The 14240-nt window shown below is 35.1% G+C and overlaps 1 protein-coding gene across 4 annotated transcripts; it reads left to right on the top strand.

The window, feature by feature from the left end:
* The first annotated feature begins 3701 nt into the window (after positions 1 to 3701).
* Positions 3702 to 9866, top strand: LOC125210639 (ubiquitin carboxyl-terminal hydrolase 15-like). Of its 4 annotated transcripts, XM_048110192.1 has the most exons (15): positions 3711 to 3807; positions 5594 to 5644; positions 5721 to 6038; positions 6230 to 6647; positions 6778 to 7183; positions 7254 to 7405; positions 7572 to 7660; positions 7764 to 7849; positions 7928 to 8090; positions 8223 to 8346; positions 8435 to 8592; positions 8682 to 8766; positions 8855 to 9067; positions 9147 to 9208; positions 9282 to 9866. In XM_048110192.1, exons 3-15 carry the CDS (start codon positions 5752 to 5754, stop codon positions 9700 to 9702), a joined length of 2664 nt encoding a protein of 887 aa, XP_047966149.1. In that variant the 5' UTR covers positions 3711 to 3807; positions 5594 to 5644; positions 5721 to 5751; the 3' UTR covers positions 9703 to 9866. The 4 variants fall into 4 exon arrangements, with proteins under 4 accessions (XP_047966144.1, XP_047966149.1, XP_047966145.1 ...); XM_048110187.1 differs by having other exon boundaries at positions 3702 to 3807; positions 5594 to 6038; XM_048110188.1 differs by having other exon boundaries at positions 3747 to 3843; positions 5594 to 6038.
* The last annotated feature ends 4374 nt before the right edge of the window (positions 9867 to 14240 follow it).

Below are 14240 nucleotides of genomic sequence, written 5' to 3'. Positions count from 1 at the left end.
ACTAAAATTCTATTTATGGACAATAACTGTGACATCCGTAACCGAAAAATATGCATTATATATTATATTGTCATTTTTATTATAGACATATTAAATGTGTGTCACAGAGGATATATTTAGTGTTACAATCAATCATTACAGTTGAATAAATAGATAGTTTCGATTTATTATAATTTTTTTTATAGATAAATATATATTCTATATAATTATAAATTTCTTTTATATATATTAAATAATTAATATAAATGTGTATGCATGTGTTGTTAAGTGTGAATGTTTGTAAAGTGTGCATGTGTAAATTGGATTATATGGAGTACTATTCATGTACGTACTTTACATACATACATATTTATAAATTTTGTTTCTTGATAGACTAAGGTTATAGTAACATTTAAACAAATACGCATACGTGCGTGGCATAACAAATGAGTATTTTCACGTATTAGTTTGTAGCCGAAGTGTTTAATAAAGTACACGTTTGATGTTGAAACTTCAATTTTTCGATCCAAATGTTTCCAGCACGAATAAGAGGGAAGAAGAACTGAAACTGATGCTGCAAGACTGCGTTAAGCAGTTGAACGAAAAGGGGGCTTTGATTCAAAGGCTAAATTCTAGCTTTCCTTTACCTTTCTTAAAACCCGTGCTGAAACAAAGTGGACAATTAATGAGGAATAAATGGAGTAACATATATTAAAATATCAATACGACTTAAACAAATCATAATGAACTTAATCAAAATTCCTACATCAAACATCAATGTTTTTACCTAAGGTCCCAATAGTAGGGTTGGGGAAATATACCGGAATCCGAAATACCGGTCTTATCGTACCAAAAAAATGCCGAAAATACCGAATTTTCGGTATACCGGACTTCGCTGCGGTATACCGAAAATGAGGTACAGTATTGGTATGGAATTTCGCCATACTGAGAATAAGGTATACCGAAGTTCGGTATATCAAAAATTTTGGTAAGGTAAAAGTATGATTTTTTTCGACTACCAAATTTACGGTAAAGTATACAGTATCGTGATTTCGGTAAGGTATACCGTACCTACCCACTCCTACCATAGAATAATAATTTTGCACAAAAAATAAATAAGTTACTATTTTGGCCGTCCACCAAAATTAGATCAATTTTCAAATATGGAAAGTTTTAAACATTTATTATATTAATAATATGGATCCCACAATCCACTAACAATATTTCTATCTTATTTTTTCCACTCTCTCTTACTTTACCAATTGCACATTAAAACTCACGTCTAACACAACTATGTCTATTTTTAGTAGACGGAAGTAGTAGTATAATTTATGAATTTTAGGCATAAAATTTTTTAAATTCATTTTGCATGCATAATGATCTGAGATTTTAATCATGAAATTGAAACTATTGTTATCTGATAACTGAAAAATGAAGTCCTAATTGATATAAAGGCTGGATTTAAAGTCTATGGATAAATTTGAGTAAACAAGTCCAAAGATATTTATCTTTCCATATCTAGTTGGTAAGTAAATTTACTACTGTCTTCATTAACAATATGGTAGAATAAATGAGAAAAAAAAAGGAGAATGTATACGAAAATGAGAAAAAGTGATGGGTAATATTACTTAAAATAACATATGATTATAAATGTAATACTCCATCCGTTCCCTGAAAATTTGTCATCTACTCCCTCCGTCCCATTGAAGATGACCCACTTTCCTTTTTAGTTTGTCCCAATCAAGATGACCCATTACTTAAAATGGAAACATTTTTATCTCTACTTTATTCTCTCTCTTACTTTACTCTCTCCTCTTACCACACAAAATATAACTGCATAAAATCCCGTGCCATCCAAGAAAGGGGTCATCTTCCTTGGGACGGAGGGAGTATTTCTTTTTACGTTTGTCCCTAAAAATTTGTCACCTTTCAATTTTACCATTTTTAGTAGCTACATTCCACTAACCCATTCTCACTCATATTTTATTTTAAAACTAATATATAAAAGTAGGATCCACATGCCACTAACTTTTTCAACCCACTTTCTATTATATTTTTTAAAGAGTGAACTACAAAAATGGTCCCTGGACTATGGGTTTATCTCGCCCGTAGTCCCTGGACTTTAAAAATATCGTCAGTAATCCCTGGACTAAGGGTTTATCTCGAAATTGGTCCTTTTGGCTTTTTTTGGTACGAAAATACCCTTTGATATTATTTTGGGAGGTTTGGGCAATTTGGTCTTTTTACACTTTTAACATTTTAAATCTGATATTATTTTAGTTATGTACTAACTTTGATATTATTTCAAATTTATCATTCTTCTTCCATTTTGTTATCCTTCACTGAATTTGTTTTTTTTTTATTTCAATATTAGATTTAATTTTATAAAATTAAATTTAATATTTAGATTTTTAAATATCAATAAATTTTTTTAATGAAAACTATTAATTTATGGACACTATAAATATTGATTAAAACTATTAATTTTTGTTATTTAATATAATATTCAATTGAATTGAAGAAGTACAGAAAAATAATATTAATCATGATGGAAAAGTAACAGTTATTCTATTTAGCCTCGTTCGGTTGTTATAATTGCTTGTGATTAAATATGAGTTGACTAAAATTTTGATCCTACTTAAAATTTTATATAGGAGTATTTTTGTTGAAATTTTCTAGTAAATTTTGATTGTTTTCAAATTAATAAACGAAAATTATATTAGTCTTACATTAGATGCATATTTATTTCAGAATAAATTGTGTTATATAATCTATTTATGATTAAAGCTACTCCCTCCGTCCCACGTTACTTGAGTCACTTTTTTTTTGCACTCATTTTGAAAAAATAATAATAAATAATTAAAGTGAAGAGAAAATAAAGTAAAAAAAAATTAATATAGTTAATACTCTTCTCTACATTATTCTCTCTCTTACTTTTTTTCTCTCCATTTTAACTATTTATTATTATTTTTCCAAAACGAGTGCAAAAAAGAAATGACTCAAGTAACGTGAGACAGATGGAGTATTAAATTGATTAAAACTAAGGCGTTGTCATACCTTATTGATTACATAGTACTATACACTATCAAATATTGATTATAACTATTAATTTTTGCTATTTAATAATTTTTATAATTAAAAAAATTTATTGATATTTAAAAATTAAAATTTAAAATTTTGTAAAATTAAATCTAATATTGAAATAAAGAAACAAAGTGAAGGATGATAAATTTGAAATAATATCAAAGTTAGTACATAACTAAAATAATATCAGATTTAAAATGTTAAAAGTGTAAAAAGACTAAGTTGCCGAAACCCCCCAAAATAATATCAAAGGGAAAAAAGCCAAAAGGACCAATTTCGAGATAAATCCTTAGTCCAGGAACTACTGACGATATTTTTAAAGTCTAGGGACTATGGGCGAGATAAACCCATAGTCCAGACACCATTTTTATAGTTCACTCTTTTTTAAAACTCGTATCGGATCAAATGGTGACAAAATTTGGGGGACGGAGGAGTATTATAATTAAACAAAAGTAGAGTATTGACTATTGAGGAATTAATGTTATTTTTCTGCAATTGTAAAAAGGTATTTATGCGATTTCGTGAGTACCGAAGCTGGACCCACCTTCGCAACTTTCGAGCCCATGAAAGGGCTCGGGTGCACTGTGAGGATGCACATGGAATCATTTCCCTGCCTTAAAAATTTAACAAAGAAAGAACAACTGAACAAGGCTCAAGTGAGAAACTGGTTTGCTGCTATGAAAGAAAGACTCATTTAACTCTGATATTTTATTCTTTTCCTACAAATTGAGAACCGAAGAAATGGTATCGTTTCTTCACCTCTCATTTTTCCAAAGCTAGGTTAACTTTCTTTTCTGTATTCATTCTTACATTTATGTGCCTGCATTTACATTTTATGTGACTAAATCTTTAAATTGAATTCTATTGTAATGTGGGTTTTCTTTGTTTTCATGAAATCTGCCCCAAGATTGAAACTTTAATGGCGTTATGTGGGAAAAAAATTGAACCTTTAAGAGGAAATACATTTCTTGGGTTTAATTCGTTGCTAGGAGCTTCCCATGAAAGAGAATATCTCTGAATTCTCTGTTTAAGGTTTAATGTGGTAATTCAGTTTAGCATTTTGAAGTTGATGAGTTTCTATTGTTTGTTTATTTCCTCTTACATGGTTGTTCACACTGGAATAATTGTTTTGTTATGCAACTTCGTTTTTTTGTTTTTATTTTTTGTTCACCTGAAACTCTTGTCTTCTCATTTAGATTTCTATGGCAGATTATAATTGCTTCTTTTTTTGTTTTGCAAACTCTAGCTGTTATTTGCTTTTCTACAGTCAAATGTGACCCTGAACTTATTTCTTGACCAACCTCTTATGTTTGAATCATCGACATTTTGTCATTGGAATATAGAATTTATTTTAATAGAAGTACAAACTTTCTTAAGTCATTAATGAAGTATTGGCTCTGGTAAAATAAAATGTGTGCAGCTAAGGAAGATGCATTAGATGATCGATCCACTTACCAAAATGAGCCTGAAGTAATATCTTATCACACGCTTTTCTTAATAACATTTTTCGAACAAGTTACTGTTGTAGAAATTAGAAAAGGCTACACTGTTGTTTGTTCGTTCTAGCCATATGGAGATACGTCTTCCGTCCTCACTTACTTTTGAAGCCTAGGCAAAAATGCTAAAAATCTTCATGAACTCTTCATGTTTTCTGTACACTGATCTTTCTATTTATAACAAAATGAGTATTAGATGAATATGGTATGAAATACTCCAAAAGCCAAAACAAAAGTATCAACAAATGCAGTGGAAATGAGTTACTTCTACCCATTATGTGTTCCTACGAATGAACTAAAATAGTAACTTTATCTACGTGTGCATCTGGAGAGACACGTGTAAGGCATGCTTTGGAGGCAGATATCTAGTTGTCATATTAATCATTTTTGTGTGATTTTTCTTTATCTGCTTCGATAATCTGGGGAATCTCGTCGCACCCCTTGTCGTACCTCTAGAAGGATTTATTTGATGCATTCTGTCTTTCAAGATCCACAGAGGTCCATAAATGATGATGCATGTCTTGTTTTTCTCTATACATGGTGGCAACACTAGTTTCTGAATCGTAAATTTATTGGATAATGATGGTTCCTTTTGGGACGTAACCTTATCTTTGCGGCTCGAGCTTTTTAATACCATGATGGGGAAACAATGTATTGTATGCAATAAGTACATATAAACTGCTGCTTTGTCTTGCAACGGAATGGCTTCGTGACACATCATTACTTAGGAATGTGCTACCTTTCCATGTTTCTGAATGATTACGATGAATCCTCTGAGAAAACTTTTTATCTAAACACTTGGTTTTTAGTGCTATTATGCAACATTTTTGCTTACGTGTAATTTTATTCATTTTACATCTTTTATGTATTATGATGGAGTGAATTTTTTGACCATGTTGATTGGTCGTCTACATAATGAAAATAAAGAATCTTGCTTTCAAAATTGCAAATCTAAGATGCAGTTTGTTTAGCTTATGTTTTGGATTTTTTTCCTGTTTCGTTATTCATTCATGAGTTAACCTTTTTTTTTGAAGGAGTTCCTACATTGAAGCTTAACAGATGGTTATTCGTGCTACATATCGTGGGTAATCAACCTGATCTTTAAAGGGACTGAGTTGTAGCTAAGGAATTTCGTTGTTTGAAGAACACCATTTGTTGCAGTTACACTGGACATGAGTATGATTGATAGGACATGCTTGAGCCAAGGGAAACTGATATACCGGCTTTGTTTCTCGTCTTTGTTCTCCTTCCCCTGCTTACCTATTTCATACTAGGAAAATGTAGTGAGACATCCAGAAGAAAGGAGATGATAAGTTTGATTGCTAGTGGAGCAGCTGAGGAAGCTCTGCAAGTCGACCATATGGCTGTTGGTAGTATTATGCCTGCAGTACATATGCCAAACAGTGTGATTCATCAATGTGCAAGATGCTTCGGCCCAGCTGGGACCCGTTGCTCACAATGCAAGTCTGTTTGGTATTGGTATGCAATTTCTTGACTGCAACATGAATTCATGAATACTACTAGAAGTTTTCAACAATTTTGCTTATAATATTAACTTATTCATCAAAAAAATTCAAAAGCTTCCGGGAGACTCAGGGACACTTTTCTATTTTACATCAATAGTCAGCTGGATTATCACTATGCCGTTACTAACTCAAATGTCTCTGCAGTTCCGGAAGGTGTCAGATCGATCATTGGAGGAATGTTCACAAGCTTGAGTGCCAGCAATTGGGAAAAGACTGTCTTAGATCATCCCTTAAGTGTGGTGCGGAGGAAGTATCTCGTGCGAGGGTGTTGTGTGGTGAAACTACCGAACAATGTGCCTCCCAATACAAAGTCCCGCTTCCTAGCATTAATGGTGCCTCTTCAAAGGACTTTGTGTTGCATCCTCTAACTGCACTGGCTCCTCCAACTACGTCAGGCATGGGACTAAGTGTATCTGAGAAATCTATCATTAATCAACGATCTGAAGTAATTGGCGCATTTCTTACTGGCCAGATAGACTCCTCGAAAACAGTAGGCGGCGGTGAAGTCTGTGGCAGTAGTTTCACTCTCCCTATTTTTTCTCAGCCATCAGAAGATCCTTATGTAAGAAGCTTTACTCCGTCTTTTCTGATACTTGTGTGTGTGTATATCTTTGTGTACATATAGACTGGAAATCAGATGCAATATGTTGGAACACTTATTATCTGAAAAGTTCGATTACTGTTTGTTGCAGCTGAGAGAAGGTAACTTTTCCCTCTCAGAATGTCATGCTAACAGTCCTCGTGCACCCAAGGATGGAGCTGATAGGGTAGAAATAGAATGTGGAAATGCATTAGATGGTGGGATAGTGAACTCGTCAACCGTGGCAATTAGTGGCACAAAGACTCATGAGACTCAAGCTCAAATGACCTTGAGACAAGATAAATACCCATCTCAGAGAAAGATCCCCTGCACTGATGAGACCAAAGGCTTGAATTGCTCTTCTGAAAGGACTACAATGAAAAGGAGTTGCAAATCTAAAGTAGTTTCACATTCTAACGGAATCGAGCAGCTTAAATATCAAAAATCAAGAATGACTGTATCGAAAGAACAACTGTCTTCAGATGCAGAACCAAAAACTCAAACTGCAAGGGAGTCAGGTAGGTTGATATACTATTCTCGTCACAGGCACCATTTGCTCTTCCCTTTACCATGGTGTTTTTGACGCAGGAGCTACCACTACAAAGGACAACTTCCCCTTGCAGGAAAGTAACCGAGTAGCAAACATGGACTTGACGAGGACAAAGGGTATGAAGAAGTCAGCAAAAGTTGACAATCATCAACAATTAGAAGATAGCACAATTAAGAAAAGAAAAGTTAACGTGAGTTCACATAAAAGTTTTTTGCTAGAATTATAAGGCAACTGTTCACTAAGGTTCGATATGGGATCGATTCTGTTTGATCCCAGCTGCCTTTATTAATGAAAGATGTATCATATATAGACGTTGACAATCAATTTTTTCATGTCGGGATTCTCTTAATTTCCAGATGATTTTCCCCTATGAAGAATTTGTGAAGTGCTTTCAGTATGAAACGTTCAACGTGAGTCCTAGAGGGCTTCTAAATTGTGGGAATAGGTAAAATATATGTTTTGCGCTCTCCTACAAAATGAACACTTGGAAAATACTAATATGTGAAAGCGAGTGCTACAAACTGATGGTCATCTTTATTCTTCTGCAGCTGTTATGCGAATGCTGTATTGCAGTGTCTAACATTCACAAAGCCACTTATCATTTACCTTCTTCATCAAACACATTCCAGAGCAGGTATGTATTTTCTGTATCATGAAGTTGCTAAATGAGACTCTTTCGTAATAATCTGTTGATGTCCTTTCCGCATGTCAGGATGTGCCAAAGATTGGTGTCTCACCTGTGAGCTTGAGCGGCTCGTAATGATGCTGAGACAAAATGGGGGTCCTCTATCGCCCGTAAATATTCTTATGTATATTAGAAGTCTTAATGCCCAGATTGGTGATGGAAGTCAGGAAGACGCTCATGAATTTTTAAGGTCTTTTATCATTTAACTAAAATTCTCGTATATCCTAACTGCTATAGGTATTTCAGTTAAACAACTTTCGCTGTGAAAGAAAAACTTGTGCATTTCCTTTAAAGCCAACTTGTCAATGCTGTGCATACTCAGGTTTCTCGTGGCCTCGATGCAAACAATATGTCTCGAGGGTTTTGGTGGGGAAAAGGCTGTTGATCCCAGGCTGCAGGATACAACTTTCATACAACATACATTTGGTGGAAGTCTCAGATCAAAGGTGCTTGGTCTCGCTTACATACTACCAGAAATTTATTTCTCTAGATGCCCCTTTCCCGTTCGATAACTTAGCATCCCTTACAAAATAGGTAAAATGTTTGAGATGTCAACATGAATCTGAGAGGTACGAGAATATGATGGATCTTACGCTGGAGATATTTGGTTGGGTCAAGTCGTTGGAGGATGCACTAACGCAGTATACCAGCTCAGAAGATCTTGATGGGGACAATATGTATAGATGTGCAAGGTATACTTATTTCATCATCACATTTTTTGAATATACAAATTTTATAATGATGCATCTTACGTGTTATTGTTCCTATAATTGAATAAAAGGTGTGCTACGTACGTTCACGCTCAGAAGCAACTACACATAAAAGAGGCTCCAAATATCCTCACTATAGTATTGAAGAGATTTCAGGTATTGTTTATGACCATTGTGCTGGTGTGCATGCACTAAATTTATTCGTTGTATGTTGTTCTAAACTTGATTTTTTCAAAAAATATAGGAAGGGAACTATGGCAAGATAAATAAGTGCATAACTTTTCCTGAAATGCTGGATATGATTCCATTCATGACCGGCACGGATGACATTCCCCCACTCTACATGCTCTATGCTGTCGTTGTCCACCTGGACACATCCAACGCATCGTTCTCTGGTCACTACATCTCGTACGTGAAAGATCTGCAGGGTAACTGGTTCAGGGTTGACGACACTGAGGTAGAAATCAACCCTCATTCACTCAACATCTGTTCGTCTTCACCACCCTTTGTCACAATTGTTGTCTCTCTATACGTAGGTTCAACCAGTCGAACTGAGTCATGTCATGTCTGAAGGAGCATATATTCTGTTCTACATGAGGTAAGCATTGAAAAGAACGATGATTTCTGAGATTGTGATAAAGAAACAGATACGATACCACATTTTTCTGCAGATCGAATCCGCGCCCTGCTAGAAGTGGCAAGTCCAGCCAGCATCAGGCGGCTTGCAATGGCCTGTCGAAGGGCCAACCAAACAACCTCGTTGGAAGGGAGGCAAATGGGGTGCTGATAAGAGAAATCAGAAGCAGGGCGTCGAGTCTGAGTAACTACATGGAGTTCTCGGATGCTACGTCGAGCGACTGGTCCGTGTTCACGAGCTCCGACGACTCATCGTTCACAACGGAGAGCACAAGGGACTCGGTAGACCACGGGGACTTGGCGTTCTCATCCATCTTCCAGTCGATGTACCCAGTGGATTCGCCATCGAGGAGGACTGTCTCGTGCAGCAATGCCCTTTCAAGTGTAAGTTATGGTAGTGGGGAGTGGAAAGGAGGAGTTCCTCAAACTTCTTCTGCTGATTGTAGGATATGGTGATGAAGAAGGTACCTAGGATTTTTAATAATCTTCTGAATTTGCTAAAAGTAGCTAGTTTGACAGGATGGATGCCTCATATTTTTGGTTTCCAATATTGGCATGGGGCAGAGGCTGGATATGATTAATTATCAATTAATTCTAACCATGGACATGCAAATTATTTATTTTTATGGGAAAAATATACATATTTCCTTTGCAGGAAAACATGCCATGCCCACTGCTAAAAATGGATATCTGAATGTTGATTAAAAATCATTGTTGTGATCAGCATACCTTTTTACCGAATCTTGGATGGTATGATTATGAATTATGATATTATTAGGATTTTAAGATTCTCTAAATATATTATGTTTATCATTGCCTACAAAATTTTACATGCCAAATTTTAAGTAATTTTCATATTCTCCTCATGCCAAATTATGAATACAATGACTTTCCAAGAAAAACATGCAATATTATTTGCCAAAACATCCATCTTATTGCAAAAGAGAGAACGTATCTAAGAGCAGAAATCAATATTACTAGTTCCGTCGTCCAAAAATAAACATAGTTGCGTATGATACAAGTTTAATGTGCAATTGGTAAAGTAAGAGAGATTGTGAAAAAATAAGTGAGAAGTAGTGTTGGTGGATTGTGGGATCCACATTATTAGTACTCCCTCCATTCCATAGTAACGGAGGCGTTTCTTTTCGGCACGAAGATTAAGAAAAACTGTGTTAGGTGAGTTAAGTAAAGGGAGAATAAAGTGGAAAATGAAAAAAGTAGAGAGATGAAAAGAGAATAAAGTAAAAGAGAGTAAAGTAGGTGTGGAAAAATGTGTTGACTTTTACTAAGAAAGGAAATGACTCTATTACTATGGAACGTACCAAAATGGCAAAAAATGACCATATTACTATGGAACGGAGGGAATAGTATTTTAATGTTTATAACTTTCTATATTTAGAAATTGGTCTCTGAAATAGTAAAACTAGTCTATTTTTGGTGGATAGAGATAGTAGTATTTGCAAAAACTGATTAACAAACTATGTTATAATTTATAACACGGGTGATTATCAACATGTACAAATGGCAAACCAATGTTGTTGTTTTCGTGGCCGATTCTTGTCTGCATCTCAGTTGCAATCCCCTCGAACTTGACATCCTTTTCTCCAATTGAGTATCCAATGAGTGTGAACACTTTCATTATTTAAAATAATTTTTCTTGGATAAAGTTAAATGTGTTAGGAATTGAAAGCACTTCTATTGTTCTAAAAAAAATAATAAGATTAAAATTTTAAATGCTACTAACTCAAATGATAAGAAATTAAATGTATTAGACGATAATTAAATTAATTCATAAGAAAATGAGAAATGAAAAAAAAAATGAATTGTACTAGAAAAAAAATAAAAATATAATATATAAGAATGAAATATATTAGACGCTGATGAGCTAAACAAATAGATGTACTCCATAAATGTATAATAATTAGTGGAGAGATAACTGATTTATAAATGACAAATGATTTAGAATCCATAAATGCTTTAAAAAACTGAAAATAAGAAGGTAAATGTTAAATGATACAAAATCATGCACTGGCCGAGATTCGAACCCACGATAAATGTTAAATGACATGCACTATTTGTTTTTGGTACCCTTTGTCCTCAAGTGGATTCGCCCCGGGTAGGGCCTCGTGAGAGGAGTAGCCTCGCAAAAGAATTATCTTTTTTTTTCTTCCAATTTATATATCAAATACTCCCTCCGTCCCAAAGAAGATGACCCCTTCCTAGGGCGGCACCGGATTTTATGCAGTTATATTTTGTGTGTTAAGAGGAGAGAGTAAAGTAAGAGAGAGGGAATAAAGTAGAGATAAAAATGTTTCCATTTTAAGTAATTGGTCATCTTGGTTGGGACAAACCAAAAAGGAAAGTGGGTCATCTTCAATGGGACGGAGGGAGTATATTTTATGTTCATATTTTTCATATTAAACCTTCCATCCCCATCTTACTCTAACTTGTCAGTGCCCTTAATGCTTCCGTCTAACCCACTATCGCTTGGTTCGGTCGCAAAGGGAACGTGATGTTTGCTTCTCCATTAAACTGGGAGAGGGGATTGCATTCGAGGCAGAACTCATTGCATGCATTAATGCAGTCATTATGTCGAGTGATAAAGGATGGAACGAACTACGGCCGGTATCTAACTGCACACGAGTCATCGAGCTATTGTATTCTCGATCTGCGAACGTGGCTGAGAAGTATAAGGTGGCGTGGAAGCGAGTCTTGGGCCATTTGCAACACATTTGGAGGCTTTGTGTAACACATCCATAAGGAAGGGAACAGAGTAGCCGATGCACTTATAAGTCCATGTCGGAATATAATAGATATGTGGAAAGATTAATATAGTTTTTAGGAAATATTTAAGAGTATAATGGGGTCGAATGAATAGAAAATGACTTAGGAGATTCGGTGATTTTGGCAAATTAAGAAACACTTTAGTTTTCAACTTCTCAACTTCTATTTTGGAAAGATTCAAGTTAATTGAGTATTTCTATTTTTGGCAAAAAGTAATTCTCCTTTTTACTTTATTCTCTCTTTATCTCTCCTATTTTTTTCAGCATTAATTTAACACACCATTCTTAAACTCCGTGCTGATAAGATATGCCTCCATTAACAAGGAACAGAGGGGGTACCACACACCCATGTATATACTTACTACTCACATATTCTAGATTTTCATACTCAATTCTTTTATTTTATATATTTAGATTTTTCTCTATAAAAATATGATATTTTATCAATTAATATCTATATCTAGAGAATTGTACATTTAGATAATTCTACTAAAAGTATTTGGACTGTTAGCTTCTGAGCTTGAATCTACAATCAAGAACGAGAGAGAACTAGATTTTTGTGAGAGAAAGTGAATCTTGTTATTCCAATATCAGTGAGAGTGATTAAAAAAAATTGGGGAAAAAGAATAAGAGCAATCGACTAAAAGAATAGGAAAAACTGAGTCTGATCTGACGGCTCAGATCTAATCTTAGCATCAAAACTAATCCAATGGCTACTGCTTGTCACAGCTAAAGAACAAGTCATTCTTCTCTTAATTCTTCCTCTTTGACTTGAGCTGCTGATTCAGCTCTCATTTCTGCTCAACAATGACAATCATCTAACAAATCTCCACCTTGATTGATCACTTGCTGTCTAAACTTGGTTTGCAAAGATTGATCAGATTCATACAAACTTCAAGCTTCCCTTTCTGCAGCGGTTTTGTCAACATATCAGCAGGGTTCTCTGATGTATGAACCTTAAACACCTTTACTTCCCCCTCTTCTATCTTTTCTCTGATAAAATGCATTCGCACGTCAATGTGCTTACTTCTCTCGTGATAAACCTGGTGTTTTGCCAAACATAGAGCACTGCTATTATCACATCCAATAGCTACAGTGTCTTGCTGTACACCAAAGTCATTCAGAATTCCCTTCAACCAAGCACTTTCTTTTACAGCAGCTGTTAGTGCCATGAATTCTGCTTCAGTCGTTGATAATGCCACAACACTCTGAAGGCTAGATCTCCAGCTGATGACTGATCCATAAAGGGTGAAAATATAGCCTGATTGAGATCTGCGATTATCTACATTTCCTGCAAAATCTGAATCAGAGAAACCTTTTAATGGATCTCCCTCATATCCTTCGCTGCCTCTAAACAAAATTCCAACATCAGCAGCTCCCTTTAAGTACTTTAGCAACCATTTTAGTGCAGACCAATGTTCTCTTCCATGATTCATCATGAACCTGCTAGTTACAGACACAGCTTGAGCAATATCCGGGCGTGTGCTAATCATAGCATACATCACACTCCCAATTATGTTAGCATAGGGAATGCTTTGCATCTCTTGTTCCTCTGCAGTATTCTTGGGACTCTGCTGAACAGACAACTTGTAGTGCTGCCCCATTGGTACTCCTACTTCCTTTACATTATTCATCTTGAACTTATCAAGAACTCTTGACACATAATCTGATTGTGACAGCCAAATACTTCCTTTCTCTCTATCTCTGATTATTGTCATGCCAAGAATTCTTCTTGCTGGCCCCAGATCCTTCATATCAAAAGCCACCCCAAGATCATCTTTAACTTTCTGTACAACTTTCTTGCACTTCCCAGCAATCAACATATCGTCTACATAGAGTAGAAGGTATGCTACAGGAGCTCCACCTTCACTCTTAATATAGACACACTCATCAAATTTGGATCTCACAAAACCATTATGTAACATGTGCATATCAAACTTTCTATGCCATTGCCTACTTGCCTGCTTGAGTCCATACAAACTTCTTTTTAACAGACATACTTTATTCTCCTGTCCAGCTTTGATGAAACCTTCGGGTTGGGACATGTATATTGTCTCTTCCAAGTCACCATGTAAAAATGCAGTTTTTACATCTAATTGCTCGAGTTCTCAATTCCTTTCAGCCACTATGGCTAGCAATATTCGAATGGATGTGTGCTTAACAACCGGTGAGAAAACCTCATTGAAGTCTACACCCTTTTCTTGAGTGAAA

The sequence above is a fragment of the Salvia hispanica genome, chromosome 3 (genome assembly GCF_023119035.1).
Source record: "Salvia hispanica cultivar TCC Black 2014 chromosome 3, UniMelb_Shisp_WGS_1.0, whole genome shotgun sequence".
In the NCBI taxonomy this organism is placed as follows: Eukaryota; Viridiplantae; Streptophyta; class Magnoliopsida; order Lamiales; family Lamiaceae; genus Salvia; species Salvia hispanica.
The sequence above is the reverse complement of the archived record's forward strand: the minus strand, read 5'-3'. Positions and strand labels throughout refer to the sequence as shown.